The 26,904-nt window shown below is 42.0% G+C and overlaps 1 protein-coding gene across 2 annotated transcripts in view; it reads right to left on the reverse strand.

Annotated features, from left to right (window-relative positions):
- TMTC3 (transmembrane O-mannosyltransferase targeting cadherins 3) overlaps positions 1-26,904 on the reverse strand; it is a 49,003-nt gene that overhangs the window by 13,821 nt on the left and 8,278 nt on the right. For both annotated transcript variants that reach the window (XM_048301341.1, XM_048301343.1), the window contains exons 3-12: positions 26,526-26,742; positions 25,258-25,476; positions 19,233-19,332; positions 18,419-18,534; positions 16,605-16,777; positions 15,499-15,751; positions 12,488-12,636; positions 10,519-10,639; positions 9,794-9,905; positions 8,970-9,073 (exon numbers count right to left, since the gene is read on the reverse strand). In XM_048301341.1, coding sequence (XP_048157298.1) covers positions 8,970-9,073; positions 9,794-9,905; positions 10,519-10,639; positions 12,488-12,636; positions 15,499-15,751; positions 16,605-16,777; positions 18,419-18,534; positions 19,233-19,332; positions 25,258-25,476; positions 26,526-26,714 — 1,536 coding nt within the window. In that variant the 5' untranslated portion in view covers positions 26,715-26,742. The remainder of the gene's footprint in view (positions 1-8,969; positions 9,074-9,793; positions 9,906-10,518; positions 10,640-12,487; positions 12,637-15,498; positions 15,752-16,604; positions 16,778-18,418; positions 18,535-19,232; positions 19,333-25,257; positions 25,477-26,525; positions 26,743-26,904) is intronic.

The raw sequence follows: 26,904 nt of genomic DNA on the forward strand, positions 1-26,904 counted from the left end.
TAATATTGCCACCTCTCTTAGCTGTTGGATCCCTTGCTCGAGTGTCTTCCACTGCATTCTATGATGATACTCCTGCATTCTTTCTTTGTGAATGAACCTTTCTCTCACACTCATTAAGAGCCGCTCCCAGAGAGAGAGAGGCCCTGGCTCCCTCACAAATATCTGGTCCACACCTGGGTCCTGGGTCAACGATCCCAGATACCTTGCCTCACCACTATCCAGTTGCACACTTGTGCCCATAAGGTCCCAAACCCGAAGCAGCCAGGTGGTATAAGGCTCACGCCCCCTTCGCACAATGTCATTTCGCATAGCACGGAGACTGTCGTGCGACAGGGACTCAGTGATGACTTCTGGCTCTGGCTCTCCTGCTGGTTGTGAGGGCCCTGGTTGCCCATCATCATTAACTGGTCGTACTGATTTGGTCTTATACTTCCTCCTTTGCACAGGGGCGACTGCTGCTGGCTGTGGTTGTCCTTGTGGTTCAGCTGAAGCCTGGACGGTTGTAACATCCGTGGGTTCCACTGCTGCACCATCGGACTCACCCTCTTTGGGGCAGGGAGAGGGTTTTTCACTAGCTGAGGAGGTGTATTCCCTTAGCAATTGGCATATCTCCTGGCGCACCTGGCCCATCTCCTGGCATATCTCCTGGCGCACCTGACCCATCTCCTGGCATATCCCCTGGCGCACCTGACCCATCTCCTGGCATATCCCCTGGCGCACCTGACCCATCTCTTGGCACATCTCCTGCATCCCTTTTGCCAGTACCCCCACCCAGTTTGGGTAGTCCATTTCTGAGGTGGACTGTTGGGCAGTATCAGTCTGTGGGGCGGGATCTCTAGTGTCTGGGGCTGTGGCAGGCTCTGGCTCTGGGGTAGGATCTCTAGTGTCTGGGGCCGTGTCAGGCTCTGGGGCAGGATCAGGCTCTGGGGTAGGAACTCTACTCTCTGGGGCCATGTCAGGTTCTGGGGCAGGATCTCTAGTCTCTGGGGCTGGTGTCCGGGTAGATATCCAAGCCAATCTCAACTTATCCTTGAATGCTAAATAGAGTAGGCCTATCAGCAGCAGATGGTTAGTATTCAGAGGGAATTTAAACCCTTCGAAAATTGATGGGGTGGGCCCAAAGAACTGGTTGAGGGGTTGGGAGAAAACTTCCCCTGGTGTCATTTCCTCACAGAAGGTACCATTGTTAACATAACCCCAAAAACATGTGCTCAGTGTGTGATAGCTGTTTATCCATGTGCCCACATTCCGGAGGAAGTTAAAAAACCATGAATTCCTCACCTTCTCGACCCATAACGCAAGCTGGATAACAGCAATGGTAGCCTTAGTCAGAGGACCCATATTCAAGTAAGGAGCTGCAAAGGGGAAGAATATAGCCACGGCTACATGCCACCCAAACCAGGGTAAACTAGACCACATAGTGCTGCCTAACAAGGTTCCAATATCCAGCACACAAAATAAAGTTATCGAGGAACTGTTATTCCTTTTTCACCTCTATCTCTTAATGCCCTCAGGCCCCACGTTGGGCGCCAAGATCTGTCTCGGTTTTGAAAGACAGGTGTCTGCTAAGGAAGGCAGAGGCCCCCCTTGAAGTGGCAGATATAACCCCTTTTCCCTCCAAGTTATTATATTTTGAAATCAAGGGCCTTTAGGCAAAGATGTGGGAAATAGGAATAACAGTTCTTTACTATATATATCTATATGTATATAACCAGTCAAACAAAACAACAACAACTCTGGCAGTAACAGCAATCACAAACCCAGTGCCAGCCTTCTCGGCTGTCAGGCTATTTCCCCTCGGGTGCAGTTCCGCTCGCAGCCGGCAGGGGCGCTGGCGGCTCCCGGTGAGCAGGGCAGGTGCGATGGTTCCCCCGCGGCTGCAGGGGGCGCTCCGGAGCGAGCTCGGGAAACCCGCGGCTCTGGTGCCCTGGGATCCCGGGAAGGATGGAACAAAGGCTTCACAAACCGCTGGGCAGCCGATCCCGGACTCTCAGGAACAGCAGGCTGGAATGGCAGGGACGAACGCAAATCCCGGGTGGCAGACGAGATGTATCCAGATGGGAAAAAACCACGGAGGCCCAGGCAGGCAGGGTGAGCAGGGCTACAGCGTAGCGAAAGCTCGAAGCAGCAGCGGAGCAGGACAGCCACAGCTCGGTCTCCAGCAGGGCAGGGAAAAGCGGCTTTTGGGGTCCCGGCGTTGCTTCCAGCAGGAAGAAAGAACGGCCAAAAAGAAAGCAGCAGCAGCTCCTTTCTCTGCAGCTTCTCTCTCCGGACGCTCAGAGCGAACTGTCCCCACACCCAGGTGTAGACAAAAGAGTAGCCAGGCCCGCCCCACTCCCCTTTTTGTCTTTCTTAAGTACAGCTATTTGTCCCCTAGCAACATGCATATGGGAGAAAATTCCTTTAACAGGAAAACCTAAGACTAAACTAAAACCCCAACATTATCCACCCCGAATTTTTCCCATACTAACATGTTACATGAAACTTAACTTTTTTTTTTTTTTTTTTTTTTTTTAACCATATAAATCTATGCATTACCCAAATTATATACAAATATACATGCTGATATTGATACAAGTGCAGAGCCATGGGTAGTTCACCCTAAAACAAGGTCCTCTTGAGGTAAGCATCGGGTCTCTCCATCCTTTTGCATCACCCACCAGGTGCAACCTGGTCCCTGAGCAAAAACAACCCCACGGATGGGTTTGACTTTGCTCAAGGCAGACTTTACCCAAACAGTTTTTCCAAGCATACCTCTCATGTGCACCACTGGAACCTTATCTCCATCTGTTGTTTGTAGGGGTTCGGATTGGGCAGGGCCTGCTCGGCTGGTGGAACCTCGAGTGTTAACTAACCAGGTGGCTCTTGCTAAATGCATCTCCCAGTTTTTGAAAGTCCCCCCACCCAGTGCCTTCAAGGTGGTTTTAAGCAGTCCATTACACCGCTCAACCTTCCCAGCTGCTGGTGCATGGTAAGGGATGTGGTACACCCACTCAATGCCATGTTCTCTAGCCCAGGTGTTTATAAGGCTGTTCTTGAAATGAGTCCCATTGTCAGACTCGATTCTCTCAGGGGTGCCATGCCTCCAAAGGACTTGCTTTTCCAGGCCCAGGATGGTGTTCCGGGCAGTAGCATGAGGCACAGGGTAGGTCTCCAGCCACCCAGTGGTGGCTTCTACCATTGTGAGCACATAGCGCTTGCCTTGGCGGGTTTGAGGCAGTGTGATGTAATCAATCTGCCAGGCCTCCCCATACTTGTATTTGGACCATCGCCCGCCATACCACAGAGGCTTCACCCGCTTGGCCTGCTTGATCGCAGCGCATGTCTCACAGTCATGGATAACCTGGGAGATACTGTCCATGGTTAGATCCACCCCTCGGTCTCGTGCCCACTTATAGGTGGCATCTCTGCCCTGATGGCCTGAGGCATCATGGGCCCATCGAGCTAGGAACAGTTCTCCTTTATGTTGCCAATCCAAGTCTATCTGGGACACCTCTATTTTCGCAGCCTGATCTACCTGTTTGTTGTTACGATGTTCTTCATTAGCCCGGCTCTTGGGGATGTGAGCATCTACATGACGGACCTTCACGGATAGCTTCTCTACCCGAGTGGCAATGTCTTTCCACTCTTCAGCAGCCCAGATTGGTTTTCCTCTGCGCTGCCAGTTTGCCTTCTTCCACCTTTCCAGCCAACCCCACAGAGCATTGGCTACCATCCATGAATCGGTGTAGAGGTAGAGCTTTGGCCACTTCTCTCTTTCAGCTATGTCCAGAGCTAACTGGACAGCTTTGAGCTCAGCAAATTGGCTCGATCCACCTTCTCCTTCAGTGGCCTGTGCAACTTGTCGTGTGGGGCTCCATACAGCGGCTTTCCATTTCCGGCTAGCGCCTACAATTCGGCAGGAACCATCAGTGAAGAGGGCGTATTGTCTTTCACTCTCTGGTAGCTCGTTATATGGTGGGGCTTCTTCGGCACGTGTCACCTGCTCCTCTTCTTCTTCAGAAGATAACCCAAAAGTCTCACCTTCTGGCCAGTTTGTAATTATTTCCAAGATCCCAGGGCGACTTGGGTTTCCAATTCGGGCGCGCTGCGTGATGAGGGCAATCCATTTGCTCCAAGTAGCGTCGGTGGCGTGATGCGTGGAGGGAACCTTTCCTTTGAACATCCACCCCAGCACCGGTAGTCGGGGTGCCAGGAGGAGTTGTGCCTCAGTGCCGATTACTTCTGAGGCAGCCTGGACTCCTTCATAAGCTGCCAGGATTTCCTTCTCGGTGGGAGTGTAGTTGGCTTCAGATCCTCTGTAGCTTCGGCTCCAGAATCCCAGTGGTCGGCCCCGAGTCTCACCAGGCACCTTCTGCCAGAGGCTCCAGGACAGACCATTGTTCCCGGCTGCAGAGTAGAGCACGTTCTTCACCTCTGGTCCTGTCCTGACTGGGCCAAGGGCTACGGCGTGAGCAATTTCCTGTTTGATCTGGGTGAAGGCTTGCTGCTGTTCAGGGCCCCAGTGGAAATCATTCTTCTTGCGGGTAACCAGGTAGAGAGGACTCACGATCTGGCTGTACTCGGGAATGTGCATCCTCCAGAAACCTATAGCACCTAGGAAAGCTTGTGTTTCCTTCTTGTTGGTCGGCGGAGACATTGCTGTGATCTTATTGATGACCTCAGTGGGAATCTGACGTCGTCCATCTTGCCACTTTACTCCCAGGAACTGGATCTCTCGGGCAGGTCCCTTGACCTTGCTCTTCTTGATGGCAAAACCAGCTTGCAGGAGAATTTGAATTATTCTCTCTCCTTTCTCAAACACTTCGGTTGCAGTGTTCCCCCACACAATGATGTCATCAATGTACTGCAGATGTTCTGGAGCCTCACTCTTTTCTAGTGCAGTCTGGATCAGTCCATGACAGATGGTGGGACTGTGCTTCCACCCCTGGGGCAGTCGGTTCCAGGTGTACTGCACGCCCCTCCAGGTGAAGGCAAACTGAGGCCTGCACTCTGCTGCCAGAGGAATGGAGAAGAATGCATTGGCAATGTCAATAGTGGCGTACCACTTTGCTGCTTTGGACTCCAGCTCGTACTGGAGCTCCAACATGTCTGGCACGGCAGCGCTCAGCGGTGGAGTCACTTCATTCAGGGCACGATAGTCCACAGTCAATCTCCATTCCCCGTCAGACTTGCGCACAGGCCAGATGGGGCTGTTGAAGGGTGAGTGGGTCTTGTTGACCACCCCTTGACTCTCCAGCTCGCGGATCATCTTGTGGATGGGGATCACAGCATCTCGATTTGTCCGATACTGCCGGCGGTGCACTGTCGAGCTGGCAATTGGCACTCGTTGCTCTTCCACTTTCAGGAGCCCAACTGCAGAAGGATTCTCAGATAGTCCAGGCAGGGTGTTCAATTGCCTAATGCCCTCTGCCTCCACAGCAGCAATCCCAAATGCCCACCTGAGTCCTTTTGGGTCTTTGTAGTAGCCATTCCGGAGGAAGTCTATGCCCAGAATACACGGGGCCTCTGGGCCGGTCACAATCGGATGCTTTTGCCACTCCTTCCCAGTCAGGCTCACCTCAGCTTCCAAAAGGGTCAACTGCTGTGATCCCCCGGTCACCCCAGCGATGGATACAGGTTCTGCCCCCACATGTCCCGATGGCATTAAAGTACACTGTGCCCCAGTATCAACCAATGCATCATATTTTTGTGGCTCTGATGTGCCAGGCCATCGGATCCACACCGTCCAGAAAACTCGGTTCTCCCGTGCCTCTTCCTGGCTAGAGGCAGGGCCCCTCTAGCCCTGGTTATCATTCTTTCCCTGGGCGTACATGCTCGAGGTACCTTCAAGGGGATCCGACATATCATCCTCCCTTCTGTAATACCTGGCAGCTCGGTCACGGGAGGCTGAGGCTACCTTCACCTTAGCGGAACCCCCTCGGTTAGTGCCTCCCTCCTTGAGTTCACGCACCCGCGCTGCCAGGGCAGAGGTGGGTTTCCCATCCCACCTTCTCATGTCTTCCCCATGCTCACACAGGAAAAACCACAGCTCAGCTCGTGGGGTGTACCCTCTCTCTCTAGCAGGGGGACGACGGGCTCTGACTTGGGGGCCTGTGACTCGCACTGGTGCCACACTGACCCTCCTCATCTCCTCCCTCATCTCCTCCATCTTCTCCTTCATCTCCTCTTTGAGGTCCTGGACCACAGCAGAGACATGAGCTTTCAGCGGGCCATTGATCATGCTGTCATAATGCCTGAGCCTGTTGGCAACAGAGCCCACTGTTTCTCGGGTATTGTCAGCATCAATCGTTGCAATGAAGGTGGTGTATTGCGATGGCCCTAGCCTTGCCAGGTTCCACATCATCTGTCCTGTGCACCTGACCTTATCAGGGTCATTATCATGCTGTCCATCCTTCCCAAAGAGTACCTCTAATATTGCCACCTCTCTTAGCTGTTGGATCCCTTGCTCGAGTGTCTTCCACTGCATTCTATGATGATACTCCTGCATTCTTTCTTTGTGAATGAACCTTTCTCTCACACTCATTAAGAGCCGCTCCCAGAGAGAGAGAGGCCCTGGCTCCCTCACAAATATCTGGTCCACACCTGGGTCCTGGGTCAACGATCCCAGATACCTTGCCTCACCACTATCCAGTTGCACACTTGTGCCCATAAGGTCCCAAACCCGAAGCAGCCAGGTGGTATAAGGCTCACGCCCCCTTCGCACAATGTCATTTCGCATAGCACGGAGACTGTCGTGCGACAGGGACTCAGTGATGACTTCTGGCTCTGGCTCTCCTGCTGGTTGTGAGGGCCCTGGTTGCCCATCATCATTAACTGGTCGTACTGATTTGGTCTTATACTTCCTCCTTTGCACAGGGGCGACTGCTGCTGGCTGTGGTTGTCCTTGTGGTTCAGCTGAAGCCTGGACGGTTGTAACATCCGTGGGTTCCACTGCTGCACCATCGGACTCACCCTCTTTGGGGCAGGGAGAGGGTTTTTCACTAGCTGAGGAGGTGTATTCCCTTAGCAATTGGCATATCTCCTGGCGCACCTGGCCCATCTCCTGGCATATCTCCTGGCGCACCTGACCCATCTCCTGGCATATCCCCTGGCGCACCTGACCCATCTCCTGGCATATCCCCTGGCGCACCTGACCCATCTCTTGGCACATCTCCTGCATCCCTTTTGCCAGTACCCCCACCCAGTTTGGGTAGTCCATTTCTGAGGTGGACTGTTGGGCAGTATCAGTCTGTGGGGCGGGATCTCTAGTGTCTGGGGCTGTGGCAGGCTCTGGCTCTGGGGTAGGATCTCTAGTGTCTGGGGCCGTGTCAGGCTCTGGGGCAGGATCAGGCTCTGGGGTAGGAACTCTACTCTCTGGGGCCATGTCAGGTTCTGGGGCAGGATCTCTAGTCTCTGGGGCTGGTGTCCGGGTAGATATCCAAGCCAATCTCAACTTATCCTTGAATGCTAAATAGAGTAGGCCTATCAGCAGCAGATGGTTAGTATTCAGAGGGAATTTAAACCCTTCGAAAATTGATGGGGTGGGCCCAAAGAACTGGTTGAGGGGTTGGGAGAAAACTTCCCCTGGTGTCATTTCCTCACAGAAGGTACCATTGTTAACATAACCCCAAAAACATGTGCTCAGTGTGTGATAGCTGTTTATCCATGTGCCCACATTCCGGAGGAAGTTAAAAAACCATGAATTCCTCACCTTCTCGACCCATAACGCAAGCTGGATAACAGCAATGGTAGCCTTAGTCAGAGGACCCATATTCAAGTAAGGAGCTGCAAAGGGGAAGAATATAGCCACGGCTACATGCCACCCAAACCAGGGTAAACTAGACCACATAGTGCTGCCTAACAAGGTTCCAATATCCAGCACACAAAATAAAGTTATCGAGGAACTGTTATTCCTTTTTCACCTCTATCTCTTAATGCCCTCAGGCCCCACGTTGGGCGCCAAGATCTGTCTCGGTTTTGAAAGACAGGTGTCTGCTAAGGAAGGCAGAGGCCCCCCTTGAAGTGGCAGATATAACCCCTTTTCCCTCCAAGTTATTATATTTTGAAATCAAGGGCCTTTAGGCAAAGATGTGGGAAATAGGAATAACAGTTCTTTACTATATATATCTATATGTATATAACCAGTCAAACAAAACAACAACAACTGTGGCAGTAACAGCAATCACAAACCCAGTCCCAGCCTTCTCGGCTGTCAGGCTATTTCCCCTCGGGTGCAGTTCCGCTCGCAGCCGGCAGGGGCGCTGGCGGCTCCCGGTGAGCAGGGCAGGTGCGATGGTTCCCCCGCGGCTGCAGGGGGCGCTCCGGAGCGAGCTCGGGAAACCCGCGGCTCTGGTGCCCTGGGATCCCGGGAAGGATGGAACAAAGGCTTCACAAACCGCTGGGCAGCCGATCCCGGACTCTCAGGAACAGCAGGCTGGAATGGCAGGGACGAACGCAAATCCCGGGTGGCAGACGAGATGTATCCAGATGGGAAAAAACCACGGAGGCCCAGGCAGGCAGGGTGAGCAGGGCTACAGCGTAGCGAAAGCTCGAAGCAGCAGCGGAGCAGGACAGCCACAGCTCGGTCTCCAGCAGGGCAGGGAAAAGCGGCTTTTGGGGTCCCGGCGTTGCTTCCAGCAGGAAGAAAGAACGGCCAAAAAGAAAGCAGCAGCAGCTCCTTTCTCTGCAGCTTCTCTCTCCGGACGCTCAGAGCGAACTGTCCCCACACCCAGGTGTAGACAAAAGAGTAGCCAGGCCCGCCCCACTCCCCTTTTTGTCTTTCTTAAGTACAGCTATTTGTCCCCTAGCAACATGCATATGGGAGAAAATTCCTTTAACAGGAAAACCTAAGACTAAACTAAAACCCCAACAAACACTGACAAACTTTAAATTATACAGCCACACAGAGCTACAGGAAAAATACAAAAAATGTATCTTGAATATAGGTTCTGTCCTGTGGTGGTAGGTAAAATAAAGTTACTACTTACCTGTGGCATCAATGATTTAGCAATCATATATGATTCTTCAGCTTCTTTAGTTTTGTTTAGGTTCTTGTAAGTTCTTCCTACATTCATGTGGGCACCAATATCATCTTAATAAAGAAAAGAATGAAATTTAAATTATTTCCATGCACTGAGTATCATGAAATTAAACACCTCTGCATTCAGAGTAGCATGAAGTACAGGTACTCTGATAGAACATCCCCATCACCAAAAGAACAAAGTAATTCTATCATTTTTCATCTTAATTACAAAGCTAATAATTTAACCATGAACTAAAGAGGGACTATAAAATTACGTGGGAAACCGTAAAAAGTTTGAGGTCCTATCATATTTCCATGTATCTATCTTTAGTTTCTTGCTATAATAGAGGCACATAAATTGAAGGTTATTTATTAATCTTCTAAAAGGAAAGGCTGTCCAGTACTACCTAGAACTTCTTTTGCAACAATACGTAAAATGGATTAAATGTGCATTTTGATATTATCTAGATTTTTTTATTTTCTTACACACCTCCTTAGTTTTAAACAAAAAAATGAAGTAATATTTATACTCCATAAGAAATCACAGTTTAAATTAATTCATAAAGAATGTCATGCAAGGAATAGTTTTAAAACTATTTGCAGCTTTTTATAGATAGAAGCCTTTTCTGGAGGACTTTTTTAGTTTATTTCCAAAAACCCTGGATCAATTAACTTACTGTATGACACTGATGTTCAGTTGAAGCAAAACAGTCCATTGAGAAGCTGTTAAGTAAGCTAAGTATACTGAACTACCAGGAGTGCAGAGATGGCAACTAGTCAAAGCTTTACCTGGTTGCACTTGTGTGGCCTGTATGAAAAACTGCAGGGCTCTTTCAAAATTTTTTTCATTTTCTAATGCATGCCCCACATTGTTCCATAGTTTTGCATTGTTCTTATTTACCTAAAACCAGAAAAAGATACCAAAGCATAGGTTATTAAGCTGAAATTACTTAACAATTGACTTTCTCTTAACAATATCTTAAGACATAAAAATGTACAGCAAATGACAGATTTCATCAAGCTTCTATACGTAAAGAATAAAAAGTCACTACATACAGAATGATTACACTGACCTTGTTGTGCGACATCAATCTGTTTTAGTTATTTACCCATAGAAATAACAAACATCTTAAAATTCAATGTAACTGATATGTGATATTTTGCAAACTGTCTTATTATGCCATATGAACTTAGAAGAAATTATCCTATGCATCAAACTTTTTGTAGATTTTTGTACTGAAACATATCCTGCTTTCATCCAGCCAAGAGAATAAATTCAACTGCTTTGACACAAGAAGAATTATCATCTATTTTGTGCACATGAATTTCTATGTGTGCATCACACTGCTTTTAAAGCATTCCCAGAAGTAACTAATTAGATGCCAATATTGTCAATATAGAAATTAATGTGCCAAAACAAGCATAATTTTGTCCATTTTTATCATGTTCCCCTGCAGCTTTTTAAGAACAGCAACAGGAACTTCCCATTATCCTTTCCAAACAGAATACAGTACCTTTAAAGCAGACATAAACAAAGTGTACTCCGACTCCCAATCCCAGTTTCTGTGCAGTGTTTTTAAGGCATGAGTGAATAGCACCGCAGCCAAACAAACCCAAGAAATTTTTCTTAGCACGCTATTAAATAAAACAAACAAAGACTTGTTGTAAGCACACCAAGAATTCTAATTTTTATTAGAATAAGTATCTCATATGCTAAAAGGCAAAAAAAGGACCACATTTGTGACTAGCACACTCCAGAGTTTGAAAGGAAATAATGTTCAAACTAGTTTTGTTTTTTACCTGATTTTGTTGTTATGACTATGCAACTCCCTTAATAAGAACAAGCCCATTCACATAATAGAATTTGTATATCATGTATACAAAAATTATACTTCTCTTAAGACTTATCTGTAACTTAAGACAATATATGATGCCAAAAGTGAGGTTCTCCAAAACACTACACAAAATGTTACAAAATGCAAAAGGCAACTTAAATATCACCTTGTACTTTTGTTTCATACCAGAAAATTCCACACATATTCTTTACTGCACACATCATCAATCTTTCCCACACTGTAGAACACACCCAAATGGAGAGGTCTGTGCAGACTACCCCATCTTCCACAAGCAGATGTAATCCTAGTGCTACTGTAATATCTAAATAGGAGAAAGATTTAGTGTCTTTCCAGCAATTTTGTTTTTAGAGCAGCAAACTGTGGCAAATATCACACTCTGTGACAAGCTTGTCAGGAATAATCTTCATTTTGTGCAGTTTATTTTTCTGGAGTTTAAACAGGACAGATATAAAACATACACTTTAAAATGCTGATCATTTGGTTTCTGAATTCTAATTCAATTATAAAAAGATGTCAAACATTCTATAGCTTTCCTACAATTATGAATGTAATTTTGTTTCTAAAAAAATCTCATTCTTGAGTGGACATACAGGTGGTCACCATTAACAGCTATTTCTTACACTTGACTTATGGAACAGTTGTTCACTCTGCTACCTACTTCACAGGGGTTTACTAAAAACTGAAAGGTTTTTCCTCTCTCCACTTCTAAGATAAAAAATGCATCTTTTGACTACTATTCTTGGATTTTAAAATATTAAAGAAGTGGAACTGTAAAATTAAGAGAGTAATTCTAAAACACTATCAAAGTAATCAATGAGAACTGGCATATACAGTAATCTTTATGCCTATCAGGCTTATATGAAAGTTTTTTCTTTCCACATATTTCTAAAGCAAGGAGCCTTCTCTTTCTCATTTTAGAGAGCTGGTTTCCAATATTTTTGTAGTAAATGACACTATGTGCCTAATTTTTCTCCCCAGCCATCCTCTCCTGGTTCCTTGCTTTCTTCCACATCACTTCTATTTTTATTGCCTCATAGTGGGATTTGTGAGAATTTTTTCTCCATACTCCCACAAGGTATCACTAATTTCTCATTATCCAGATGCTGTCAGCTTCAGCAGCACCAGTTAGCGTAAATTTTACTGCAGGGCCTCATCTCTAACAATAGCAGACAACATAGACTGCAAATTGCTGCCTTCCCATTTGTCTGAACTGGCATCAGGATGCCACTGGGCTAAGAAGGGTAAAGCATCCACATCAGTGGGAGGTATGTCCAGATCAATGTAGAAGATATCACAAAACAAAAGTGTGTTCAAAACATGCTTTTAGAGCACAGTTTTTAAGGTGAAATTGTTAACCAAAGAATTTTTTAGTTTAACAAATACTGAATGGCTCTGATACCCATTCGTAGTGTGTCATTTCTGAAAATTTAATCTGTTACTGATTAAATTTTCAGAAACTTTAATTTGCTGACACACATCCATTGTATAAATTTCAGTCAGTAATCAACTCTGAATAAAGTTAAACCAGTCTGACTTACACTCATCTCTTATTTTCATAGAAGATAACCATATTTATGGTTATGCAAGCTTTCCTGTTAGGGGTTTTTATCAGTATGAATTTATTTACCTTTTAGTTGATAATTTCTTCCATCCATGTGCTACTAAAATGCAGAATCCCATGCTAGGAACATACAACACTCGTTCTGCTACTACGAATCCAACAGGAAAAAACAGGTTTGACGCAGGAATGAATGGTAACACTATTAAGCAGAGTGCCTAGAAAAGAAATACAAGTAACATTAGTAATCAAGATTAGGCAGTGATAAATTGTATCCAAGAAACAATTTACAAATTACAAAAAGAATCCCATAAAACCAGACATACATAGTAGATATTTGGTCTTGCCTTTTTTTTTTTTTTTAAATACTCAGATCTGTTTTACATTGAGACCGCTCTGAATATGGCAAGTAGTAACCTGCAAATGACTCTATTCCTTACTTAAGGGCTTGCAAGTCTGTTTGCATTTCTGTACTACAGAAAGAGGACAAATCAATAGGATCAAAGGATTAATTAAATTCAAAACAATGTTTTAGTAAGAGGTCCAGATAAAGAAACAAGACAGTGTAAGAACCTTGGACATTATCTAATAATTAAAAATTGTATCAGCTTATTTGAGGCATAAAGCAGCTATTTTTACAGTACAATAGAATCTGGTTTGAGTTTCTGTAAAAAATGTGAATAACAAAAATCAGAATCAGTCACTGAATAAACATCAGTGTTTGGACAGAGCGCTAAGAGTACCCCAAAGTATCTGAAACGACAATGAATTTAAGAACCACACAATTGCAGTTCTTAGGTCAGGGACAGACTTCTTATCAAAAACTGTGTTTATTAAAAGGCAAAGAAATCCATCTGCTGCAAAGAAAGTGGACGTGACCATTTGCCTTAAGTCCTGGGTGATTGTTAAATAGTGGCTTTCCAATCTCTGGTTCCAGAAAAGACATGAATAATTATTTCAAAATATCTGGCCTCCAAGTTACAAAAAAAAAAAAAAGCCCACAAAAGCAAACCTACAGAAATGGAATGTTTCTTTGAAGAAAGAGGAATTTTCTAGAAACTTTCAGTACAACTGGCTGTCTAGATTTAAGCATGACATTAACTGCCTCTTCCATGCTAAAACTGTAAAATAATCCAGTTTGAAAATCAACCTAGGATTACACACATAAAAATACAACACTGATTTAAAACTTCAACTAAGATTTTCTTGCATATTTCAAGGATATTTCAAGAATATGCACATGGATCATTAACACAGCTCAGCTGCTGATCCATAGCACTTCATTTAGCTCTACGAAGACAAAAACACAACTGAGCCTCACAATATACAGAATACATTGATTACTTGAGGATATTAATGGCTTACTGGATTGCAGCAATAGGCTTTGGCCTACCATAGTGTTTCATTTTGTAGTACATAACAATTAATATTTAATATAAAATATTGCACTCCCATTTCCTAAGAAGTTAGCTTCCAGGCACTTCGATATTAAGTCTGAAGAAAATCAGCATCATATTGAAAGTTATGTATACAACATAGGTACAGATTGAAGGAAAACAGCTTGCATTAAACCAGGATTATACTGTCAGGTGACATTGAGGCTTGCATGCTGGAGTGAATGATCTCAGAAAATCCTTCCTATAAAAGGCACTTGGAATAATAAAAACACATGTAAAAATACCACCGTCAAACAAAAACTAACTAACACCAACACATGCTGACAAACCTACTAACCCTTTCCTATGTAAGCTTCACCAGGTAGGGAATAAACATAAAGGCAGGGAAATAAACAGCCTTAAAATTCAAGAGCTGACCTATAAAAAAAGTGAACCACTCCCCACACACATTTCTACTGCTCACAGTGCACTGGAGAAAAACTTATGCCTCAGCTTATATAAGGAGGAAAATCAAACTACTCCTTTGCATATTCGAAGTGCTGTGAAACTTATTTTCCAAGCATGTCACCTTGCATATTTATCATATTAATAAGCTATCTAAAGTTCTTCTCTTCATACACAGTCTCCAAACTCAGGACAAGAGATTTCATCAGCAATACTAGATATCATTTTCACTGATTTTCTAGTGAAATATATTGCCTTGCTCCAGTGACAAGACAAGAAAACCCATATGAGTCAGAACTATAATGCTAGGTCTTTTAGAAGTGAATCAAAATTTGTCAGCTGCTTAGCAAAAAACTACTTACACCTTAGGTTATGCATAAATATTCCCACCCATCTGAAACTTTTGTTGGCTGATTAACATACGAAAAAAACCCCATTATTTCTGAAGCAGACTAAGATAAATGCATGCAGGTTTGTTGTACACAGAATTGCACCACTGAATTAATAAAAAGTATGGTATCAGGTTACCATTAACCTTGCAAAAATCTGCAATGGAATCAATAATTGATGACTGTTTTATTTTTCAAAAATACTAGCTCCTTTGATCCTTTCCATTTCTTCCAAAATATTCTTTCCTGTTAATCCATCTCAGTTTTGAGATAATATATAATAGTGAATAGACAGACAGGAGCTGATCTTACACTTTGACAAAATCAGTTTTTCATTACAATATGAAAACAACTCACAGAAGAACAACAAAACAATAGAAAAAGTGGAAACCCTTTTCCTAAATGCAAAAATATGTCCTTTCTTTCATACCTATGAGAAAGAAAATCAAGTCTCTTGCTAAATACACATCATGACGACTGACATTTAAATAAGGTAGACAGCTTGCAGGATGAAAATGCATTCTGGTCCTTGAAACACATTTAAATTCTACTGAAAGCCCCCATTTGCCAGTTGAGCTCCGAATATCTGAGAAAGGCTGCAATACAGTTTGCAAATACATAACAAGGGGCATATTTATCCTCATCTCTGACAGAATCACATACTGAATTGCAATTTAGCAGTTTTGTTGCTAGACAATTTTCCCCTTATGTGTTCATTTTAGCCCAAAAGGAGATGCACATAGGTCTAGATGCACATAGAGATGCTCTCTAGGTCACAATAGATTACACATGTGACCAACCTGGGCCACTTACTCTTAACAAAAGGACAAAACCAATGCATCATTCATACCATCAATACTGTCTTGGAGGAATCCCCAGGGTATCGGAGACTGAAGACCATCAAAGATCCCAGAAAGCAAAAGAAGGTAAGGGTGGCAACATTTCTAACATCTAACAAAGACTCCACAAGAGGAATAGTTCCCATTGTCCAGTCACAGCATAATTCTGAGGGATTGAGAAGAAGCCAAGCATTTACAGGAAGGAGGTAGTTGAAAGTCAGCTGTCTTGCTGGGGATGGACTAACAGCAGCTGGGTTATCAAACCTAAAGCAAAAGAAAGGAGAAAAAGGAGCTTTTAATGAAGAAAGATATGGTCTTGATTCCCTTTGTGGCAAACTTTAGAGTCATAGCTAGAACTACTACTTACAGACATGGAAAATAGCCTAATCTTCCTGCATTTGTCAGGTGTGAAACCATGCACAATGACACATTGTAGAGAGGCACAGAGCCTCCTCCATGTTTATGAAACTGTTTTGGGATATAATCAACATAAGTTTGAAGAAACAGAATGATTTACACCTAAAGCTGGGACCTAAATTGGTCCTTGCTCATGTTTGTAATAGTTTCAATAGTTTGTCTCATTTTTTCAGGGACAGTTTTAGATTCTCGTATTTCTACATTGCTCAAACTTAAGATAAATTAGTTTGTCAGTTCTGATGTCATTCATATACATTTATCTTCAAGTAGTCTATCTGAAGACAACCATGTTTTCCACATAGTACATACCTAAAATACAAAATATATTCTGTTTGTAGAAGAGGAAAAAACTTAAGAGGTTGGGAGTGTTCAGCTAAGGTTCAAATACAGAGACAATAAAAAATACTTAAGCAATAAGACATTTAATTTCTGAATTACTAAGATGAACTATAAACTGCAAATTTTTTTTAAATGGCTGTCTGCTCAGATACCTCAATATTTTGGACATTTTAGTCAACACTTGCTGGAATAGTATCATATAGCAATTTCACAAAAAATGCAATATTGTACAGACACTGAATACCGATATTAAAATAAGTGAGTAACACTTAAATCCATATATTTTTGGCCATTTCATTTGACTTCATTAAGCCACATCTTATTTATAAACAATTGTAAATAAGAAACACTTTACTATTACCTTGTAAATACTGGAAGCTGAGACTGGATAATCTGGACTCTGACAACTACAAGCAGCAACGTACTGAACATTAGGACTATGAGCTTCAACAGTGTTTGGAGCATAGAGAAAGGAATACTGCCCTTCCCTCGAAGAATCTGTACAGCTGTGTCCAACAATGCTGGCAAGGTGTACTGCAAATTAAAAAATTGTTTATCATCAGAGTACTCATTACTCCCCTTAGATAAACAGCTACCTAGTTCTTTTTTCCTTGGCTTTCTCTAAACGTCTGCTCCCAACAGTTACTTAGTTCAGCTACTTAGTGCTTTCATGACAAGTCCCCAAAATAAGGTCTCCATCTTAATAAACTATTCAGGTATTCTTGCTAACACTATCACAGCTGAACCTGTATGCCTGTAGCTGTCTATTTTGCACTGACAGATCAAAAAACTCTACCATCTTCAGAGACTTGAACAAATGAATCATAGCCATGAAATAAACTTTCAAGAAGAAAAATCACTATTTTCAGAATTATCAGCCCCTCTGAAAACTTGCCCTATAAACAAAATTCCTTGCGAATGATAGAAATACTATTTGCTTCCTGATTAGCCCTGGCTTTCTATTTTATGCCTCTACTGCAGTAAGTCATTAGTCCTTGCCTCATGAACATCATGATCGTGCAGTTTCCCATTACATAACCTAATTTCTTTTCTGTACCTCTTTCCCTTTGTCTTCATCACTTCTGCTGGTGATGATTTATTGGTTCGCACACACTGGTTAGCTAAACTACAGAAATGGAAAGGTTTTTGAGGACCGGTAAAACTCTAAGTTCATGTGACACCTGTGCTTTCAGAAGAAGCCTCAGTTTGCATTTTATCTTTTCTACTCAATTGACTCACACAATCTTGTTAAACTTTAATGAAATTGAAGATCAGATCAAAAAGTTACTAAAAGAGAGGAAGAGTGGGCTGAAAGCAAGTCACGTACTGGTGATTTCCTTAAAAATGCAGCTTGAAAATTCTATGTTTATTCACTAGACCTGCAAAGGCAATAGTTACAAAGACATCTATGTGATTTTGTTATTTTGGCCTTGATTATGTATCCCCAGGATAGACAATCTTTTGGCTTTTATTGGTGCATTTTTTGCAAAATATTCCTGCAGGTAATTAAGGAATAATAACTTGAAAATTTTCTTAAAATATGCAATGATACATTTTTAATTGCATTTATTTTGATTATTAAAAACCTAAGAATTATTTAATTGCAGGAACATCTAGTTTCTTTAAGGAAAAGTCACTATTAATTTAAAGGCTTATCAATGCTTAAAATGAAATCTATCAGAGAACGGTATTCTTAGAACAACAAATTTCTTAAGCATATTACTTATTCAAATAGAACTACTCCAAAATGTCTGGTTACTCAATAGAAAATGATGAAATGCATTTGTATATGATATATTCTCTACTTTTACTACAGGGATTAAAACCAAATAATCCCTCACCTTTATACACCTCATACTTTAATCAAGACTGTTAACATGTTAGGATTTGCAAATCTCAGTGAACCAAAACTGTAGGCTTCCATTAAGACCTGTCAAGTCCTTACTGAGTATATTTGCTAACATCTCTGTATGGCATGTAAAGGACAGCCTGGATGTCATTTGAGTCCCTCAACATGAACCATTTATGTCAAACATGAACTGACTCAAAAAAATCTGAAAAATGTAACAGAACTATTGAGCTAACCTGAACTGAGAAAGATCACTGCTGAAATACGATGCTTTAAAGTACTTAATGTCTCATAACAGAAATTCACTTTATTTTTCAACAGCTTACCCCTTGAGCAATAAATACTTCATACACACAGCATATCCCCACCACTGTTATTCCTTGTTCTTTACATAGTGTTGCAACAGCTACTAGAAACACAGTCACTGCAATTGGAGTCCACACTGCAAATAAAGAAGACATTATTGAAAGTGTTCTGTCTTACAAAAAACACAAACATTTAATCAAGTAAATTAACCTAAAAAGTGAAGACTTTGGCTCTTCATGTTTGAATATGCTACGTTCTGTAAACTTGTTTAGTATGTAATTTCTTATGAAAGATGACCAGTTTTCCTCTACAGAAAATAATACACAAGCATCAATGTTAGAACTGCCTCCCTTAAATCAAAATAACTAAATGAAGGGTAAAAGACTAGTTTATAGTAAGTAAAACAAAATATCTCAGTATTTCCTAAATCACCAAAGCACTTTTTCAAATGGAATACTTTATAGGGAGTCATAACTTTTCACTATGTCAATCTGGCAAAGAGGCAAGCCTCCTTCATCTTCACTGAAACTTTGCAGCTTACTTGTGACTGAACAGCTGAGGCACCGCAGCACACTTCCACTTAAATTGCAATAATAAAAGTCAGTGCAGGAATCCCCTGCAGTAGGTGTTATAAAGCTAATTAAGAAATGCTTAAGTCTTGGGGAAAAAAAATGCAATTTATATAATGGAATGTAGTATTACATGGGTATCTTGGGGCTCAAGGGGTTTTGGAACACACTTGCTGAATAACTAGTACACCTCTATTACAGTTTTAAGAGCATTTTTATCAGTGATAAAGGAATTTAGTTATATCTCTCTTTGCCAATCATTTACCTATGGTATTATCTGGCCCTTTAGACTTTGTGTATGACAAAAAAGCAGCTAGGAAAAAAATAGATGATAAAAGCTCTGCTCTGCCCACAACTCCAGTCACCTGAAAAATAAAAGAAAAAAAAAAACCTTAATTATTATGAAATATTTATTACTATTTGACATTTTAAGATAGCACATGTTGAGATATTATTAGTAATCTAAGTACGCTATTTATACTAAATATTTATTATTATACAAAGCTAGCAGATCTTTAAGGAAGTATTCCAGGAGTTACCAATCCCCAGCAGCAATAAATTGGGCAAGGAAAGCAAGAGGTTGGCATTGCTGAGTAGAGAACTGCTGGTGAAACTAAAGTGAAAGCAGCAAACACCCAGGCAGTGGAAACAAGGGCAGGAAACCTGGGAAGGGACAAAGTTCAGTTGTGCAGAGATGGGGTGAGGAAGGCCAAGGCAAAGCTGGAACTGAATGTGTCAAGGGACAAAGAATAACAAGAAAGGCTTCTTACAGGTATGTTAACCAGGAAAGGAAGGTCAAAGGTGTAGCCCCCCACACCAACAAAGCTGAAAAACTAGTAAAAATGGACAAGGACAAGGCTGAGGTACTCAACAACATTTCTACCTTAGTGTTCAATGGTAACCTCTCTTTCCACATCTCTCCAGTGGATGGCAGTAGGATTGGGACTGGGAGAGCAAAATGCTTCCTGCTGTAAGTAAGGGTCAGGGTTCATGAACACCTGAGGAACCCGAACATGCATTAAGTCTATGGGACTGGATGACATGCATCCCAAAGTCCTGAAGGAACTAAGGGATGTAGTTGCCTATCTCCATATTTGCAAAGTCACGGCAGTCAGGTGAAGCCCAGGTGACTGTAAAACGGGAAATACTATACCTATCTTTAAAAGGAGTAGACAGGAAGACCCTGCAACCTACAACCTGTCACCCTCAGCTCTGTGCCTGGGAATACCATGGAACAGACCCTCCTAGAAGCTATGCTAAGGCACATAGAGAACAGGGAAGTGATTCAAGACAGCCAGTATGGCTTCACCAAGGGCAACAAGGACACCCGCCTTTTCAACCTAGTGATCTTCTTTGATGGAGTGACTTCATCAGCGGACAAGGGAAGGGCTACAGTTAAAATGTATTTTGTTTTCTCTAAAGTGTTGGACATGGTTCCCCACAATATGGAAAGAGATTGATTAGATGGGTGGACTGCTGAATGGATAAGGAATTGGTTGGATGGTTGCATCCAGACGATAGTGATCACTGGCTCCCTCAGGGGTCCATACTGGGACCAGTGTTACTTAATATCTTCATTAATATCATAGACAAAAGGATTGAGTGCACCCTCAGCAAGTTTATGATGACACCAAGCTGAGTGATATGGCTGAACCATCTGAAGGATGGGATGCCATCCAGAGGGACCTGGACGAGTTCAAGAAGTGGGTCCTTGGGAATCTCATGAGGTGTAACAAGACCAAGTGCTGGTGCCGCACCTGGGTTGGGGCAACCCCTGGTAGCAATCCAGACAGGGGAATGAACAGATGGAGAGCAGACCTGCCCAGGACTTGGGGGTGCTGGTGGGTGAGAGGCTGGACATGACTCAGCCATGTGCACTCACAGCCCAGAGAGCCAAACGTGTCCTGGGCTGCATCCAAAGCAGCGTGGGCAGCAGGGCCAGGGAGGGGATTCTGTCCCTCTCTTCCTGTGAGACCCCACCTGCAGTGCTGCATCCAGCTCTGGGGTACCCAGCACAGGAAGGACATGGACATGTTAGAGTGAGTCCAGAGGAGGCCACCAAGATGATCACAGGGATGGAGCAGCTCTCCTACAAGGAAAGGCTGAGAAAATTGGATTGTTCAGCCTGGAGAAGAAGGCAGCTTCAGGGTGATCTAATTTTGGCCTTCCACTACCTGAAAGGAGCCTACAAGGAATGAGAGAGACTATTTTCAACGTGACAGGACAAGGGGGAATGGCTTCAAACCGAAATAGAGTAGCTTTAGATTAGATATTAAGAAAAAATTCTTTACCGTGAGAGAGTGATGAGGCATTGGCACAGCTTGGCCAGAGAAGTTGTGGATGCCCCATCCCTGGATGTGTTTAAGGCCAGGTGGGAGGGGACTTTGAGTAACCTGGTCTAGTGGAAGGTGTCCCTGCCCATGGCAGGGGGGTTGGAACTAGATGATCTTTAAGGTCCCTTCCAACCCAAAGCATTGTATGTTTCTATTCTAGCAACTATTCTAGTACTAGAATAGTGCATGACTGATACACTACTAGGATATGCGTAAGTAAGATTGATAAACCAAGCAAAAAATGGCTCAGGCAAGAAAGGCTGCTTTCAGTCCAATCATTCAAAACAAGAATCATACAGGCGGCTGGTGCCCAACTGTGGCTGATATTGCTCTAACCATTGAGACAACTGAATAATGATGAACTTTCTCTTTAGCCACAAATATTCTTTGGGACAGAATTTGGGCATAGTAACAACTGCTGTCTCCATAATACTTGGATGACATCAGCTTTCAGCAATAGGAGTTCTAACAGAAGACTCACGAGGGCTGTTCCACATACATATTCTGCAGACACCAGCACACAGAAGCTATGATTGTTGTTTTGTTCATACCTTTTCTGACTGGTTGAACAGATCTGAATCTGAAAGGAGCACTTCTTTGATTGGTGCTATGGCAGCTCTAAGGTGAGCAGTCAACAGTTACAAATAAATGGATGGGAAGCTCAGTGCAACAGATAAAGAATGACTCAGGCTTTACTACAGGTCTGGCAATTTTCAGAATGACAATTTGGTTGGCAATATGAAAATTGCAGGTAATGCCCCCTTGATGAGACAGAGAGGAGCGGATTTTATGAAATTCAGAGAAGCACTAAAATGCATAGGGCAGAAGGTTGTTTCAGAATCCCCAATGAAATACAGATTCATTCCCATTTCAAGACCTGTTTTCAAAAAATGCTAAGATGAAACCAACAACCAGACATGGAAGACCGGTCATTATGTTAATGGTTACTGCAGTAGCCACTGTGTTGACAACTGTACCTCCTAGGACTACCATTCTTCCTCACTTGTCCTCCTCTCTAATGCCTCTGACTGTTTCCCAATTTTCCAAGTAACATGGATGAAAAATGGCATGCTATCCTGAGGCAGATGGTCATATTTAGCTAAGGAAACCTCATAGCTCATGATTTAACTTTGATGATGCTGAAAACTGACTTTCTACCAACCAGACCCAGCTAGAAAGTTTTATTGCTATGTACATTCTTGGTCAAGCATGATTGATCCAGCACAGCATAAAATGAGAAAGTAACTCAGTACCCAAGGTCACAGCATAAAGAAAAGCATTCTAATCTGAATCTGAAATCATACTCTAGTATTTCTCTTGGGACTACTGTATGTTTACCAAAGGAGACAGTGAATCACACACAGATAAAGCATGTTTCATGACTGGTAAGACACCATAGTTTGTGTTAGTATTTTGAAGAGTATATAAGAATTTGTTTCCAAAATATCTTAAGATGTTTCAAAGATTCCTGGTCTGGATTGCAAAATTGTCTGGCATTAAGACACTAAAGAGAACTTTATCTGTAGATCAGTTGAAAGAGAACATTAATAAAGCATGTTGGTGTGCCTCCACAGTTGACTGCCAACAAAAGAGAGGTTCTATTTCTGGATACAAACGTGACTTCTGAGATAAAATTCCAGCACTCAGAAGGTTAGTTGACATCCTGTAGTTATAAAGGTGGTTTACATACTTCTGGCCAAAACAGTAGCAAAGTAGCTAGGAAGCTGAACTGGAATTGTACAAAGACAAACAAAACTATGATGCTTTTATTCAACCCATTTCCTAAAAACTTCTTCCTCAGAATAACAGGTATTACCACTGCAAGAGCCTACCTTCTCTCTGAACTCAAGCAGAAAATTATCTTAAGTTTGTTTATCCTGCTCTGATAATTTTTAGAGGAAAAATCTGTTTATCCTAAGATAGGTAAAGAGTTGAAATACTTATGTATTGCACCTGCTGTTTCAAACTCTTTTGCAGGTGACTAATAAGTAGGAGATTAATTTGAAGGAAATGAATGTAAATGAATGAAAGCCAGATACCTTTCAATTATAAAAAGACAAAAATCCCCATTCCTAACATACATCGCCTCTTTTCTGTGTAAGGAAACTACCAGTTGTTCTGCTTTTCATACACTGAAAAAGATGGGGATAGGAAGGAAAAAAGCCCTTATCTGACTCCTCATTGAGTACCTAAGTACAGCAGCGAAGGGATTAAACTAGAATTGCAGTTTCTCAGTGTTTCCAGGCCAGCACCAAGTTGTACCATCCTTGTGTTACAGTGCCCTCATGTGGCCGATGCCAGGCCTTACACACCCTTTGCCAAATCGCTTCAGAACTACGCAACATTGCCTTACATAATTGGCTTTTGTTACACAATGTGCGGCAGGATTTGTACAGCACTTCTCACTAACTCTGATGCACAGTAATAAAAGCATCTGTGTTACTTGATAGTTCAGGCAGAATCTTAAAGTTCAGGCACAATAAAGACTCACTGAAATTTGGAATGAAAGTGACAAATTACACTGGTTGATCTAACCTGTGAGCAACTAACGTTAAGTCACCAGCAACTTGCTAATACTCCTCCAAAGATGCTATGGCATTTACTACAAAGAAGCAAAGCCAAATTTTGCAATTTAAAGCGTATTTTTTCAAAGAACCAGAAAACCAAATGAATTTTTTTTTTAACCTGTATTTTATCCAAGTTTTTATGGGGGTTTGTGCTTTGGAGTAAGCAGAACTTCTTAGGTGCTTAACTTCTGCACTTTTAAACATTCCATTAACTTCTAGCAAGGACATATTAGTAGCTCAAGTAGCAGCCAACTTTACCTACTCAATTCCTGTAAAATTTGCTCAAAATACATGGATGCAGGCTTCTGAAATACTGCCTAAAGGGATTTGTACTATTAGTGAATAAGAGAGATGCAAACTCTCTATCCAACAAATCAGAACCAAAAAAATTACAACAAAGTAAGAGCAAACCCCTCTCATTTTATTAAAATCAAAAGATTCTACTCCCTCCCTTCCCCACCCAAAAAAACCCCTTCACACAAGAAAGTGGTACCACCTCCAAAGCAGCAAAAGATTCAAGCATTTTCAGTTTTCTGAAAATAAACTAATACTGTAAGAAAAAGGAGATGGAGAAAGGGCTTTGCAACACCTGTGTACTGAAATCCAGGAAAGCAGATTGAAGGGGTGCACAATGAACAGCAGAAAATGCCACAAATCTGCTTTATCATATTTTCTGGCAGAAACAAATCTAATGAATGGTGATCACAAGATTTCATTTCCTCCACAACATTGCAAGCCTGGTTGGCCACTAAAAAGTATATAATCAGAAAACTTGTACAAATAAAGCTTTTTTAAAATTTTTTTAATAGAAGTGAAGAATTCCTTCAGAATCAAAGAAAAGGTAAATGTGAGAGGAGAGGAATGTATTTCTTCTTCCTTATATACTATATGTTTAAAAAGTGGACAGTTCAAACAGAATAGGCCTAAGCTGGCTATAGCATAGCAACAAAAATCCTAGCAGAATGTCCCACTGAGACACACATACTGACAGAAAAGAAAGTAGACAGAATAGACAAGGTGATTAGCCACAAGGGATTCTGGAAATTAATTAATAGGCATCCATAATATTTGCAAAATAGGCTGCTGGATGAATCATCACACAACACAATGTCTACGTAAGCTGAAGTCATAAAAACCAATGTGCATAGCAGAGGCTTAAGTTACTTAGTAACTAATATGTCTTTAATTACTTTCCAGTGGCTGCATGTAGTATGAAACAACTCTGAGCATGAAAATTTGTCACTTCCATCACTCACTGCAAAGGGAAGAGTCAGTATGAGTAAAATCACACTTTCTGTAGTTATATACATATAAGCAGATAAAACCACCATGAAATTTAAGTTTCATTAACACAGCTCAAACAGGTTAAGCACATCACAGCTGTACCTACCGCTTCAGTATGTATTGGGTGCACTGCGAAGAGCAAGGATGCAACTATGCTGCTCCTGTTGTCCAGGAAGAGCTTACAGACCTTGAGGAAGACTATGCAAACCACCACATGAAAGACCAGATTTAGAAAGTGGTAAGAAACTGCATTTAACTCGCTGAACAAGTAGTTTAAGCGAAATGTTAGAACTGTGAGGGGACGATAAGATTTATGACTCCGCTCCTGAAAGAAAATAAATAAATCAATCAGTCCATGAACTTACAAAGTGACTTTCACTCCAAAATACCTTTCTAAACACCTAGGCAAATGTGAATCCCCTTCTACTGTCAGGCACCTACCTTCAAAATAAAGATACGAAAATCAGTAGCACCCCCCCAAAAAAATGGCTTATTTCCACTAGACACGATTTTTGAGTAAAAACATGTTAAAAAGTACTACTTGAAATTTTACTGGGGGAGTTTAGGAACCTACTTAACCCTCAATGAATACAGAACTAAATGGCATCTGGAATCTTTGGTTACAGGGTTATATGAAAATTATGTATCAGTCTATTTGTAGAGCTAGAAAATAACATCTCACAAGGAACGAACCCGGTACATTATGACCATAAGAAAAGATTATAAAGTGGAATGCCTTGATTGGCAGAAAATGTATGAATAGGAGAGAATTTTTATTCATTCTCTCAGCAGTAACACCATGTGTGACTTTAAAAACTGTATCAAAATCCTTTAGCCATTGCTATTTAAAAATGTTTATCAACAACTTCAATGCCAATGCAGCTTTTCAGATAAAACATAGCCACTCTACATGGGCTACAAATCAGAAACTCTGGATTTATATACATATACACTTAATTTAATTTAAAGGATTCAATATCCCAATTCCAAGCTTTGTTGTTTAAGTGTTACCTTTCCTTCCAGACTGCATTTAGAAATAAATACCCTTGTATGTCAATATCTGACTTTTGCAGGAGAAAATAAATTGGTCAGCATTGTTCAATTTCGATATTGGGATTACACAGCAAATAGCATCTTGCAGCTGTGTGCTTTCGGTACAACTTCATTTTCCTACCAGTTCTCTTATTGAACAAAGGCAAAGAATATAAGCTACATGTGTTCCTGATATTATAGTACAAAACACTAACACCACTAAATTCCATCAAATCCAAGCTATTCTTTTAAAACCACATTAGGGAAAAGAAGCGTAAAAACACTCGGCAAGGTTTTTTTTCAATTTCCTAAATGTTTCAAAGTGTTTCATAAACCATTTACCTCAGACATTGGAGTGCCCCAAAAGTCATTCTGAAACAGATTTTTTAACGGAGTAGAAGGATGCAAATCTTTATTGTCCAAAATCGCGGAAACGTCATCAAAAACAAACCCACAAAAGAGACTGTTCCAGTAGCAAGCTGCCACCACACCAACTATTAGTGCTGCTTCCTTCAGGCTTACATCAGCCATCTTCTCTAGGAGTTCTCATGGACAAAAGCTGAAATATACGTAAAGACACTTGAGTAGTTTTACTTACTAAACTTGATAAAGAAAGTCAAATTAAGACATCAAATACTTTAGAAGTTAATGAAACTCCATACCTAAAAATCAGTAATATAGAAAAGTTTCCTCACGTCTCACGCATGTAACATGGTTTAGT

The sequence above is a fragment of the Corvus hawaiiensis genome, chromosome 4 (genome assembly GCF_020740725.1).
Source record: "Corvus hawaiiensis isolate bCorHaw1 chromosome 4, bCorHaw1.pri.cur, whole genome shotgun sequence".
Classification (NCBI taxonomy): domain Eukaryota; kingdom Metazoa; phylum Chordata; class Aves; order Passeriformes; family Corvidae; genus Corvus; species Corvus hawaiiensis.